Source organism: Cynoglossus semilaevis, chromosome 9 (assembly GCF_000523025.1).
Source record: "Cynoglossus semilaevis isolate Cse_v1.0 chromosome 9, Cse_v1.0, whole genome shotgun sequence".
In the NCBI taxonomy this organism is placed as follows: Eukaryota; Metazoa; Chordata; class Actinopteri; order Pleuronectiformes; family Cynoglossidae; genus Cynoglossus; species Cynoglossus semilaevis.
This window is the reverse complement of record NC_024315.1, coordinates 18,369,461-18,383,267: the sequence shown is the minus strand read 5'-3', so window position 1 is coordinate 18,383,267 and position 13,807 is coordinate 18,369,461. Positions and strand designations below refer to the sequence as shown.

Sequence of the window (13,807 nt, the reverse complement as noted above, 5' to 3'; positions counted from 1 at the left end):
TAAAAAAATGAATGATACATTTTCTTTTGAATTATGTCAGAGACCAGAAACCTAGCATGGAACCCTTTGTTTAAATCCCAGCTGCGTGCCACACACCGGTGGCGTGCGGTGTTAAAATCCCTGTGGGTAAAGAGACACGTCGCTGAGGAATGGCAAATACATGCTGCATGAACAGGAGGGGCCGATGCAGTGGTGATGAATAATAAAGGACTCAGACAGGGGTAGATGAGAGTGGGGGTCGGGGGGGGATGAGGAGGGTACTGATTAATATTTTTAAATTAAATTGTTGAATTGAAAGACATGAACGCAAAACTAAACACAACAAGTATAGTATGTAATAGTGTACTGGAGTATAATAATAAAATTCCCCTACTACACCCCTTTAGAGAACTATATGAACCATTATCTGGACACAAATGTGTTTTGTGGGAAAATTGTGGGGACCTTTTTGTCATATATTGATATTTTATGTTTATTTTTAAATCCAGTCGCGGATAGAACAGTTTGGCAGGCTGTATTTGACCCGTCAGTTGATGATCACTGATGTACTGCATATATTTGTAATAGTTAAGGTTAAGATAAAATGGTAAGGAAATGAATGATGGAAGTGTTCACAAATGCGCAACAAAATGTGTGTGTATTTACGTGTGTGTCTGGTATACAGTAGTAGCTATACTGTACTTGTACTAAGACACATCCAAATGCCATGGGGACACCGTCTTTGTGGGGACATTTTTCAGGTCCATGCTAATCAGTGTAAGAGGGTATTTTAAAGTGTCAGGGTTTGGTTTGGAGGCAGGATAAGAATTAGTAGATCAGTGTTGCGGTTATGGATTATGATTAGGCACATACTTAAAAGGGTTAGGGTTTGATGCCAGATAATGCATTATGTCTATGTTAAGTGTTCACAAACAAAAAAATCAGTGTGTGTGTGTGTGTGTCTGCGTGCGTGCTTACAGCTTTCGAGCTGCATGATACAGGTCTGAACATCCATGGGGAAATTCTTTAGATCCATTGGACATGACAGAGTCAATGTAAGTCTAAGAGTAGAGAGAGAGAGTAGAGACAGGATTAGAAGTAATCCTTTAATATCACACAAACATACTCTCTCTGTGCTTATTTTATATTAATGCGACTAAAGAGGATTGGGACACAAACCAAATTCTCTACAAACATGGAATTTTACTTTAGTTGTTTATCATCATCATTTGTAGCAGGAACAACAGTGTCTTGTGCTTCTAAGTCTGTTTGTTCAGAATAGAATACAATGTTCAGAAGTGATTATAAAACCTCCCCTTAAGACCGTTGTCTTTCTGTCCTTAAAATAAATTAAAATAAAAACCCATCTGGCATACCTTTTTTTTTTAAATAGTATTATTAACACATGAGTACGTTTGTTATAAAATATTAAAATAATATGATAACATGTTTCATGCAGAGGTTAAAGACAGATGTTCTGTATTTGTACTTTACCTGATTGAGTACAAAACATTCCCATTCTTAAATATTCTCAGCAGCTTGTTATCAGTTGTGACTTCGTGAAAGTGGGCTCCCTTCTCATTGGCAAAAAACAGATCTGGTTTCCATATGGAGTCCAACATGGACGGGTCCAAGTCCAGAGAGTCGTCTGGGTATTCAGCGTAGGCGAGTCGGGGATCGTTCCACTGCTGACGAAGGAAGATGTTCACGCGATAGTCCTGTTGAAATGGGAAGGGAAGAACAACTGATCAGAGGAAAGAATTATACATTGATCTCTTTTAAATACCATGGGTCAGCTTTTAAAAGAAAGTAACATTATGTTGATTTCCTGCAAATCTAAAAGGATACCAGTAAACGTGAAAGTTTAAATCTGATAAAACACAAAGAATCCTGGTTGGTTAGAAAAATATATTCAAGCTGTCGATAATACATTTGAATGTATGAGAACCAAAAACCAAAGAGAATACTGTACAGTCAACATCAGCTGTAATTGAATATAAAGCATATTATGAAAAAAATATAACTTTAAGAACGTTCTTTTTATACACATCGTATATAAAATCTATTAATTATATTCATGAATTCTTTGCTTTCGTCAAAGTAACATAAGGACAATATTCATGTTAGCAAGAGTTTCAGGGGTGTATGACGAGGGTATGTCTGAATTCCACTAGTAATCCGCTTTACAAAATTCTCAGATCCTAAAAAACATTCCCAGAATGCAGTGTAAAAAAAGGGAGATGTTTCGCTCACCATGTTCACTGAGTGGAAGTGACTTCACCGCACTTCCACTTCAATTCACCTCAGAGCCACAGTTATCGCACAGTGAACACCGATGGAGCTAATGAACATAAACGAGGGGGGGCATGTGCTTTCGGTGTGACAGGAGTGTATGAGGCACACAACATGAGTCACACACACGCCATTTGTTATCCACGCAAAGAGCCTGCGCTCACCGGCGGTGTAAAGGATACACAGTACAGCAGGGAAAGATGTTGACTTGTGTAATCACATAGAATTTTGTTTTTGTGAACTTGGAGAAACAGAGTCATTCAACTCACCCTCATACCCAAGGTAAACTTAAAATCTTTAAGTCAACCTTATCTGCATGTTTGGCTGGGAGGAGAAACCCCATTCAAGTACAACAGAACAAGTGAAGCCACACTAATGTAAGTGAAACTCGCAACGGGAATAATGCACACCGTGAAGTCACAAAATAACAACCCGGTGATGGAGGCACTGGCCCTGTGACCCAAAACCATGGTTCCTCTCCACAAGGCCCAGTACAGAGAGGAGTGATAGGCTACAAACGCTTGTCTCCTACAGCTTGTTTAACTTGTCATTTGTTAAAGGCCACTGAAGTCAACCCTAAAAAGAGCTTTGGAACATTGGAACAACAAGAACAGCCAACACACATTTTTGTGCAGCACAGGGGGCAGTGGTGGTGGGTCCGGAATGTTTCATGTTCGAATCCCCAGGCTGCCAAGTTACCACTGAGGTGCACTAAACATGGCTGACTTAGGGTAAAATACAGTCATTTCACTGTGTGCAGCGTCACAATGATTGGGATGAGGAACTCACTTTCACTTTAAAAAAATACAATCCTGAAACCACAGCAGCATACTTTATACTGTGTGTTGACTTAACTACAAAATACACTTTGGCACTTCTGAAACAAAAGTCCAGGTTCGATGCACATTAAATCTGACCTGTGACTTCTTGTTTCACATTAGGTCCTGTTCCATTCATTCTCTGACCTGTGGATTATCAGGTTCTGCATGTGCCCTAAATCCACAATCCTTTGTCTTATTGGTATTTGTGATAAAATCCAATGCTAATGCCCCCACTGCGTGGTATACTGAATATACTAATCCACTCATGGTTCAGACATGTGTTGTGGCCAAGTGGACCCTTCAATTTTTTTTTTAAAGTCCAGAAAAAGTAATTTAAGCTATGTATAGGTAATTTTAGAGTGTTCGACAGAAACATTAACGGATAAAAGTGTAAAGCTTTTTCCTCCTTTTGTAATGACATTAATATTTTGAATCACAATTATTTTGCTCAGGGTAATTGTAATATGAAACTTTCATGCCCTTCTCCTTGTGCAGTCAGTGCAGGGCAATACAGCTTTGCTCTGCTACTCCTAACATGAATAAGTGATGAATAATATATTACAAATAAATAAATTAACACAATGCAGCTATAGAGCTCCAGTGTAAGTGCAGAAAGTGGGATACAGGTGCAGAGTTGAAGGTCAAAAAGAGTTAAAAGTACTACAACGAGGACAAAAATGGCAAGAGTGAGGGAACAAATTGGAAAAGAATGATATATTAGTAAATCCACGTTTCTTGAGCTACTATTCACTAAGCTGTCTGAACCAACCTGGCCTCGGTGTACAGTGCTAGTGTATATGTGTGTGTGAAAGATGTTGTCAAGCACTAAGTTTAAATCTTTCATCCACCTTTAATTTTTGCATTTTTTACCACAGGGTTTTCCGCTCTGTACAACAAACATTTTACCCTAAATAATACAGTGACTTTAAAATAAACCTAGAGTCTCAACCCTATAGGCAGTGCTTAGTTTATCAATAAACAACATCTGAGCTCATACATTTAACCCCTCATAGGGTTTTAAGTATTAAACACATCGCCTATCTCTGCTAAAGTCTGCTTCATTTCGGCAATGGCGCTGTTGGTGATGACCAGCATTTTGTCTTGTCCAAGTGTGGTCTGTGAACGAACAGTGTAATATCGTGTTTATATACGGGGCATGATTAAACAGCGGTGTCCGTGTTGTTTCAATAAATGAAACTGACTTTGATATAAAAGTGACTGTTTTCTTTTGAAGAAATCCTAATGAAAAACACTGAGGTAAATCAATTTATTTTATACCAAAGTTCATTGAAAAAAAAATAACTGTGATTGTACTACAGCAAATTACTTCCTGTGTCCCTCTGTGTTTTTATTGGGAATTGCCCTTGTTTCCAATAAACACATTAAACGGATGATCACATGAAATTCAGATGCCAACACTGAGTCTGAATCTGCTGGACAATTTTTCCTTTTAAAAGGGATCTTTTTTCTCCCCAAAGCTGCTTAAATACTTCGACTATTCGACTATAAATCAGTCACACAAATGTACCAAATAAAGCAGGGCTAGACCAACAGTTTCTGTGTTCCTGCCAGTTATATTTTCCTTGACTATGAGGTGTTCCTGTTACACTCGACATGTCGTCGTACGCTCCCACAGCCGAATCATTTTGTTTGAATGTGTGGTCTTGTTAATGTTATGTCACTGATCTCCCAAGTTGAACAGAGGAGAGACTAAGGAGTGTGTAAATGAAAAGACAGATGGTGAGAAAGGTTTTAATCTCAACAGAACATATGGCTTCTGTATGGACATAGATCTGTGTTTGTGCCCAGGATGGACCACAGACTAGAGATGAAAATAAACTCTGATTTCCATCAATATGTGTATTTGTAATTTCTGTCAACGTTTAAATGATGTATTTAATTTCTGGGCTAATTTTTTTTGTTTCAGTGAAGGCAATTGAAAAAAAAAAATTCATGATAAGCAAGCACATAATGACTTTGATAGTGTCTGTGACAGTGATGACGTCACTGTGTTGTTTTAACACAAACACACATGCAATAATGCTGTCTGTAAATAAAAAAATAAATCAAAGATAAAAATTCCTAAATAAGTCATTAAATTTCTTATCCTCAACGGGACTCTGAGTGCGTTGTGAAGCTCTCAGACCGAGTCACTTGAATCATTGATCCATTTCCTCACCCAGCTTCAGTGAAAGCTTCACTGATTGCACTCTGCTCTTTCCAGTGTGTAGTTTTAGTTAAGAGTAATGTGGCATCACAGTATCATGAAGCACTGCATCATTTTGCCGCAATCGTGGACTACAAACAGGACTGGATGACGGCCGCTCACATGTTATGTTATTAAAATGAAGAAAACCATTAAAAAAAACGTAGTCTTTGATCGGTATATCTTTCATATTTCGTAGGAAACTGGGAGCTACTGGTCTACTGCTGCCTGGTTTCCAAGTCAAGACAGTTTGACTGTCTTGAAAAAATAGTTTGTTTTTTTTACAATGGACTTTGTTTTGTTTTGGTAAAGATTTCACATTTTTGTTAGAAAGGAATTTTAATGGTAATAGATGGACATAACCAATCCGTTTCTAATAGGCTGACTATATAAAAAAAAATACCAGCAATGGTGAAACAAAAGCCATGACTGTCCTAGGACAAAAACACCAATTATTTTCTTCTTTGGCTGTTCCCTTCAGGATCTGCAGCAGCTGATCATCTGCCTCCATCTCACCATATCTCCTGTCTCCTCAGCTTTTACACCAACTATTTCCATGTCCTTTATCAAGACATCTACAAAAATATCCTCTGATGCCTTCCTCTTTTTTTTTTCTTTCATAGCAACTCAATCTCCAGCATCATTTGTCTAATACGTAAGTATATTCACTGTCTCACCTCAACACAAGTCCAAACCATCTCCACGTGACGTCTCTACACGTTATCTCTACACTCCTCCACCTTAACTCTCCCTCTTATCTGCTCATTTCTAATCCAGTCCATTGATCACTCTCAGCATTTTCATCTCTTGCAACTCCGGCCGAGAATTTTGTCTATTAGACACAGCCACTGTCTCTAAGCAACACATCATAGCAGGTCTCACTACTGTCTAACAGGACAAAACCACCGCTGCAGCCACTAAACCCATCATCATCATTATCTTAAGATATGATCTAAATTGTGCGCAGATGTAATTTACATGTTTGTTGTTTTGTTTTGTTGTTTATTTAGGATTCACAGAAACACTCGTATGTATCTGTGATACACCTGCGGAGAAGCCTTCTCCAATTTCGTTGTGTTTTAACCTGACATAATGACAATAAAGACTATTCTATTCTATTCTATCATCCTTTTATAAATCTGTTTTTTGACATAACACCTTTTTTGGTTAATCATATGGTGGATGCTTGGATCTGAATTCTAGAGAACAGGATGTGACCCCATTCTTCACAAAAGCAAAACTTACAAAGAAGTTGTTCCATTGCGTGTTTGTGTGCAAGTGTTGCATATGATTTGGGGAACAAATCAGCTTTTGTGACGCCAGGAAAGACTTCATGTAATTTTAAAGTATATGCTGCCAGAATCACTAAATGTCTCATGGCACATTTGCTGTTCCTGTCTGCTGGTCTGTCTCCTCCGATTCCTGTTTTCTTCCTCCGTCATTACTTACTCGTCACCAGTCATCTTGTCTGGTCACTGCTCCAAGCTTTTCTTTTCCGTCTACTAAATTATTCACGTCTTTGGTGCCACTGATCATCATCCTTTTCTTTGTTTTCATCTGCACATCCTCAGCTGGGTCACAGCGGCAGTCCCAGGAGGCAAGTCCAGACACTCCCTTCCCCAAAGACTTCATCCAGCTTTCATAAAGATGCAGACTTCATGACAGCTGGGAGATGTGATCTCTTGTGTCTTACTAAAGTGGGATCCCCATTATCTCTTGAGTAAGCATGGCCAGGACACCTTACAAGCAAGGTATCCTGATTAGTCTTCGGACCTCTGCCAGGTGCTCCGGCAAGTTATTCCATTTCAGAGTAACCACGCCTTGAAATAGTACAACTTGAATGCGCGCAAGAGTCTAGTCCAGTCGAACTCTATGGGAAACTTAATTATACTGTTGTTTTATTTGTTGTGACCATCGTAATAAATTTAAAAAATGCTAGAACATGCATCGTCAAGGAAATGAGAATCAGCTTATAAATCACTCACCTATAAGTTTGTATCAGTGTGTATAATCCTATGTCCTTATATACATACATATATATATGTGTATATATATGATATATATGTATAAGTGTGTATAATCCTATGTCCTTATATACTATGTACATACTTAAACAGAAATACATTTAAGTAAAACAAAAAGATATGATATGATATGATATGATATATATGTATAACATATATATATATTGTTATATATATACACATATACATACTTAAACAGAAATAAATTTAAGTAAAACAAAGTCACAAAAATCTTAAATGACTTAACATTAAAAAGTTACATACAAAGTTATTTAACATCTCAGAGGACATACCATTGTTGTTTCAGCAATGGAGCCAAAGCTGTTGATGAAGATGTTGCAGGTTACATTGACTGGAGGACCTGCAGAAAAATCCTTCCATTAGTTATCTACTCCAACAGTCTGCTACAACAAAGTAAAAAGTATGTAGAATGATATTCAAAGCAGTGGTTCCCAACCTTTTTTGGCTTGTGATTCCATTTTGACTTTTGTAATTTTGACCCCAGAGATTTCCTTTCTAAAATTAGGTGATATTCAAAGCAGTGGTTCCCAACCTTTTTTGGCTTGTGATTCCATTTTGACTTTTGTCATTTTGACCCCTTTCTAAAATTAGTTTTTGATAAGGATGTCCAATAATAACTTTTTGCCGTCCAATATTGTTTGAACACTTAATTTCTGATTGCAATATCAACAAATCCTGTCATTTGTCATTTGGGTTAAAGGAAGAGGACACATTTCATTGTAGGCAGAGGTGTGTTGTGTCACAATGACAATAAGCAACTTTCACTTTAAAACTATGTTGAAGGTCAAAACATCTGGGTTTTCATTACTAATACTACATAATTATGCTAACAAGTGTGTTGCAAATAAAGTCAGAATAGTGCACAAAGTGATTTTTTTACAAGCACCTGTATATCCATGTAAGTGAAAGAATTACTTGTTTAAAATGATGTGAAAAGGGTATGTTGTTTTAATCATAATTTTAACAGAATGATAAATAGTTAAAAAACATTTTATCAGTAATATCTGTATCAACTAATGATATATATTGGACATTGAAACATTAACAATCATTAAACATAGATAAACCTACAGTACACCCAGATTTAACTGCGGAAAAAGCTAACAACAGGCTAATGTTGCTGTTATTAGCATTTATATGAGAAATAACTTCCCAGTTACCTTTAAAGTTGGGTCGTATCCTAGCATCATATCCAGATGTCCTCCCCATTAATTTGTCCAGGAAGTCAGATGGAGACATGGGAACCTGCCGTGTCCTAGCTGGGTTGTCCAGCTCCTTACATTGACCCACACTAACACATACACCACAAAAACACAACACTGGTGTTAAATCAAATCATCATCTGTAGCATCTTTAGAGCAGGCTGCGTGTCTTCAACAGCACATCTGTCAAATGAAGTCAAACTCAGCACGACCTCAGGAAGGAACTAAATAATGGTTGTTATCCTGATTTTTAGTAAGGAAACAACGAAATAAAACTCAAGCATAACAGACTTACTGTAGAACAAGAAGAGCTTGTACAGACCGTACCAGATAAGGCTGTCTTATTTTTTTAAATTAATTGTAAAATGAATTAATTGCCAAATTCTATATAACTCCAGAAGCAGAGCTATACCATGGTCCTTCCACTAACACTTTTTTCCTGAAAAGAAATGTGAATATTGTGGTGGATTAATTTAGTTTGGACATATTTCTTTACTTTGGTAAAATGTAAAATAGTTCGATCAGTGCCATCTTAAAATAGACCATTAAACAACCTGCCACTTAAAAAGCAAATAAAATAACATAATCAGGACTTGGAGAAAATGATCAGAACATGATCAGAAAATTCCCTTTACATGGCCCTTTTAAATTCCATATAGTATGTGCTTAAAAAAAATATACGATTGATTATAGACCTAAAAATAAACCAAACATTTTTTGTTATGTCTCACTCTGAACGTGTCTATCCACAGAAGTGTCTTATCTTCAGACTGATGCAGTTCCTGGCCCTGCCTGAGGTGATACAGTGACGACACAGAACGCACAGCTGAAACCCAGAGCTGCTGCATCACCGCACATCACTGCATTTGTCGTCTGGATGCTTCTGTCCATGTGGCCGGAATGTGAAGAGTGTGTGAGTCATGCTCAACATCATGTTTGTGTTTCTATGGATGTGTATGAGCACGTGTCGGTCTGCTTTTCTGTTGCTGCCCAAGACAAAAGCCTGACGTAAAAATAGATGTTAAAATATAAGTAAAAATAATTTATTGCTAGATTTTGAGACCATTTAATATTAAAAATAAGTGTTTGTTATACAATGTGCATTCTTTTCAATAGCAGAGCTTTTAAGAAGGATTTTTATATATATTTTTAAAAATTCTTCTTGCAAAATGTTGCCAATAATGGGCAAAATTTAGTTCCAATTTATTTTATTAGATGGTCACAGTACTTTTAGGTTTCAAGTTCTGTTTGGCCGATAATATCTGGTTACAATAATTACCCATCAATAATGTGGTAATTGTTTTTGCTCAGATAATATCATTGACTTCTGGCGGACCTGAAAATTAATGGTATGGGTTGAAAAAAAAAACCAAACATTGTAAATCCCTTCTCAATGTTATTCTAATAACTTATTATAATTTATTATGTATTACTGTTGTATATTTAAGTATTTACACATGGGATTTCTTATGGATCCTCTAAAGGTAGAGATTAGAGTTGAACTTGTTCAGGGTCGAGATCAGAGATTCTTTAAAGCAGCTGCAAAGCAGCTTAGTTTGCTGTGACCCGATCTCTCTTTGCATCCTTTCAGCTGATGTCCAACAATCTCTCTTCTGCCTTGTCTTTCTTTGAGCAACCCCCACATCCCCTCATGTGGTGTACAGACATGACACAATATCCAGTGTTATATCAATAATGGATGATCTTTTAATCTCCCACGACAGTCTCTCACTCTCTCTCTCTCTCTCATAAACAAATGCTGTTTCAAGTAGAGATTGATGTATATAATGTTTTATTTCCCCCCCTCCACATTTAATCCTATGCTTCTCTACTGCTATTATAGCTAAAAGCTGAAGATTATAGTCAGTTTAGAAGGTTAATAAGCAGGGAATGACTCATAATAAGTAGAGGACTGGAAGGAAGACATAAATTAATTTACAGACATAGAGGCTGGGAAACACTGTATTCACCACACAGACAGGCCACTTTATATACATCTCTAGTGCTGTATTAAAACCTCTCAATTTTAATTAGACATTAAACCAATGCCAATGATATCTTGGCTTTCCGTCAAGAAGTTCAATCATGTCATATCTCATATCAGAGGAGGATGGTTGGACTGGTAATTGGTGAATTTGGAGGCAATTTAGGTCCACAGAATTTACCAGGGCTTGGGCATGAAACCACTGTTTCACAGCGGTTCTGATGTAAAACCCTAAAAGAAAGCTCGTCAAAAAAGTAAGTAAAAGCTTCTAAAAAACAATGCACTTTTGGGCCAAGTGTTCCGTAGAACCAAAAATGAGCAGCAGTTTTTGCGTATCCTGGCGTGTCCACAAGACCACAAACTAATGAGACACAGTAATATAAATTAGGTAAATTATCTTTACCTAGAAACAAAAAGCTACTTTCACTTTTTAATACACTCTATAGTCTACAATAATTTCATGAAATTTTCCTGACAACAACTGACTCAACTCAGACTCAAGACATGAACCTAAAAGAACCTAAAAGCCTAGTTTGACCCTGTGTGGCAGAAATTCAACAAAATTATATACAACTAGTCTCTCTTTGTCTCTCTCCTGCTCTGGTTATGCAACAGAACATCCCTGTGACGGCGACATGAAGAGACACTATGAAAAGGCCGATTGCATCTGGACATGACCAATGTGCCGAGGAGACCTCTCTTTAGCCCAATAATTATGTAACATGCATTTGCAGCTGTGAGGCCTGGAGCATCAGACTCAGACAAAAGTTGTTAATAGAAAGTGAAATAATTTTTTTCAGTATATAAATAGGGTAGGTAACCCATTCACCACAAAATATTTTAACACAGCACATAATTTAAGTACAATTTATTGTACAATTGAAATTAGATCAACAAAATGCTAATTATTTTTTATAGTTGATAAGTCAATTCAGTTTTTTTTTTTACAGCAATTCAGATTCTATATTTTAATGTTGTTACTATCTTTTGGTAAGCTTTTATTTTGTCTTTACTTGGTGTAAATTTCCACCCTGTCTGTGAACTGTTTTTGCATTATGTATGTTATATCTTTGCAAACTGTTTGCTTTTCAGGCATTTTTGCTAAAATTTGGTTAATTGTATGGTAATTCATACATCATTTGCTTCAGATATGGCCCAATTTTGGGGTATTATATAATTTTCCTGCAATAATTCTTAACACTTTTATTAATTTCTGTTTATAAAATTTCTAGGTTGACATTTCATTTCTTTAAATTTCTGTTTTGGAAACTGCAACCTTAGCCACGCAGCTTTTTTGTTCTGTTTGCAGAATTTGTGCTTGTTTAGACTTTAATTGCATTCTGCATTCATTAGAAATGCATTACCAAACAGCCTTTAGCTTGTTTTGTCAAAACAGCTGAGTACAACCTAGCACAGTGACAGGTCAACTTTTGCCTTAAGCTTCATTTAATGCAAAAGAACCAAAAGATGAGGGCCACAGAAGAATTATTTCTATTTGTGGACCAAGCTACATTATGCTATGTTCCATTTAGGACAAAGTAGCACTGTTGACCATGCTCCAGGTCTTTCTGGGCCATGTCCAATGTTTATTTTAACCACCCTTTAATCTAAATTGCTGCTTGTTATAAATTGTTAAATACGTGCCATATTTTTCTTCTCTCTACCAACAGATGTACGTGTATTATATTTTAGGACGCACTAGTTAAAGCCCAGACATTTTTTTAAACTTTTTTCCATTCAGTCCAATTTATCAAATAAATTTTTTTTTTTTTTTTACTTTTTTTCATTCAGTCCAATTGATCAAATAATGAAATATGAATAAATATTCTGAATAATGAGTTCACATTCAGACCAAGTGTGCATGTAAACTAAACAAGGAAGGATTATGAACAGACAACCTAATTTAACAAGAAGGTTGTGATGTTTCTGGTGTCATTCTACTACTAGAATAATAGCAGGAATATATAAATATATATAAATTCAGTCCTTGTTTGGTTTGTATGCACACTTGGTCTGAATGTGCACAAGCGGAAGCTAGATCTAAATGACAGAGTGTAAGCCTGTTAGATTTTGTCTTTGAATCTATCATCCATGACCCTGTAAGAAGATTTACGACAGATTTGATATTTTTAAGCAGATTTCTATGCTTCCCATTTTTTCTTTTCACTGCGGGTGGGAGCAGATTTCTATGCTTCCCATTTTTTCATTTTCATTCACACTATGGGGCCTTATGAGAACATTTAAGATGTTTTTACTTAATGTAAATTATCATATCTTGACTTGTTTAGGTGCCTGTGTAGATGCATATATTAGTAAACATTTAACAAATCCCTATGTAGACTAGCCCTTATTAAGGGTGGCACATAATTTATTTTTCTTTATTTACAATGCGTTACAAAAGTTAAAGGTTCTCTAAAGCAATACATGATAAAACCATGCAGTTTGTGGTTATATTTTAAACTTGTATAAAGTTTTAAAATGTAGCTTTTTCTACATCTGGCCTTAACGTCTCATTTGACGTGTCACGTTGGAGCTAAACATACTGTATCTTTACATACATTTCTTTACAGCTCTGTACTTTGAACATAGCTAACTAATTTAAAAGAACGGTAATTTTAATATGTATTCCTACCTGAATGACAGCACAAGTGTCCAAGCGAGGGGAAACCCGGCCAAACAGGTCTGCTGACGTTTATGGCTCCTCATTGCGGTCACAATCGTCATTGTCATTATTTCTAAAAACATCTTCATATAATTCCCAGCGGAGGGTAGGCGTCGCAGACACACATGCCGCAGCAACAGGAGGAGCAGGAGCAATGGAGAATTTAACCCCCTCTTCGTTTGCTTTCTAAAAACGCAGCTCTGAAAGCGGATGAACAAATCCTGTAAACATGCAGCTTCTACTCCGACGCTCACTCAGAGGTTTCTCTAACCCCATGAAGCTCAGGGCAGCTCAGGAGTATCGTGGCCACGCCTCCTACTGATTCCCGCCATGTTTGTGATTGGTTGAATGATTGCCCCGGCCAATCACCTGTCGTGGGATTACCTGGTCTAAATCACAATCAATACAAAGGCTACATCCACACACTTTTTGGTAAGCATGATTAAATGGAATAACAAAATAAAAAATAATAATAATTTGTTTGACTACAATTTAAAGGAATGTATGAAGTTCTAATTTGGTCTATATTTATTTATAAATTAAATAGAAAATGTAGTTACTAGTGTGAAATTAGCCTTGTGTCCTTAGAGCTCCACATTCTAACATCCCCCAGCTT

At 36.6% G+C, this 13,807-nt stretch overlaps 1 protein-coding gene across 4 annotated transcripts in view; it reads right to left on the bottom strand.

Annotated features, from left to right (window-relative positions):
- Positions 1 to 13,795, bottom strand: part of glra3 (glycine receptor, alpha 3) — a 27,172-nt gene extending 13,377 nt beyond the window's left edge. For all 4 annotated transcript variants that reach the window (XR_001760620.2, XM_025058804.1, XM_008317765.3 and 1 more), the window contains exons 1-5: positions 13,162 to 13,795; positions 8,504 to 8,634; positions 7,616 to 7,683; positions 1,474 to 1,697; positions 958 to 1,040 (exon numbers count right to left, since the gene is read on the bottom strand). Coding sequence is in view for 3 of the 4 variants with exons in the window: in XM_025058804.1 (XP_024914572.1) it covers positions 958 to 1,040; positions 1,474 to 1,697; positions 7,616 to 7,683; positions 8,504 to 8,634; positions 13,162 to 13,280 (625 nt within the window). In the remaining variant the exon portion in view is untranslated. The remainder of the gene's footprint in view (positions 1 to 957; positions 1,041 to 1,473; positions 1,698 to 7,615; positions 7,684 to 8,503; positions 8,635 to 13,161) is intronic.
- Between the last annotated feature and the right edge of the window lie 12 nt (positions 13,796 to 13,807).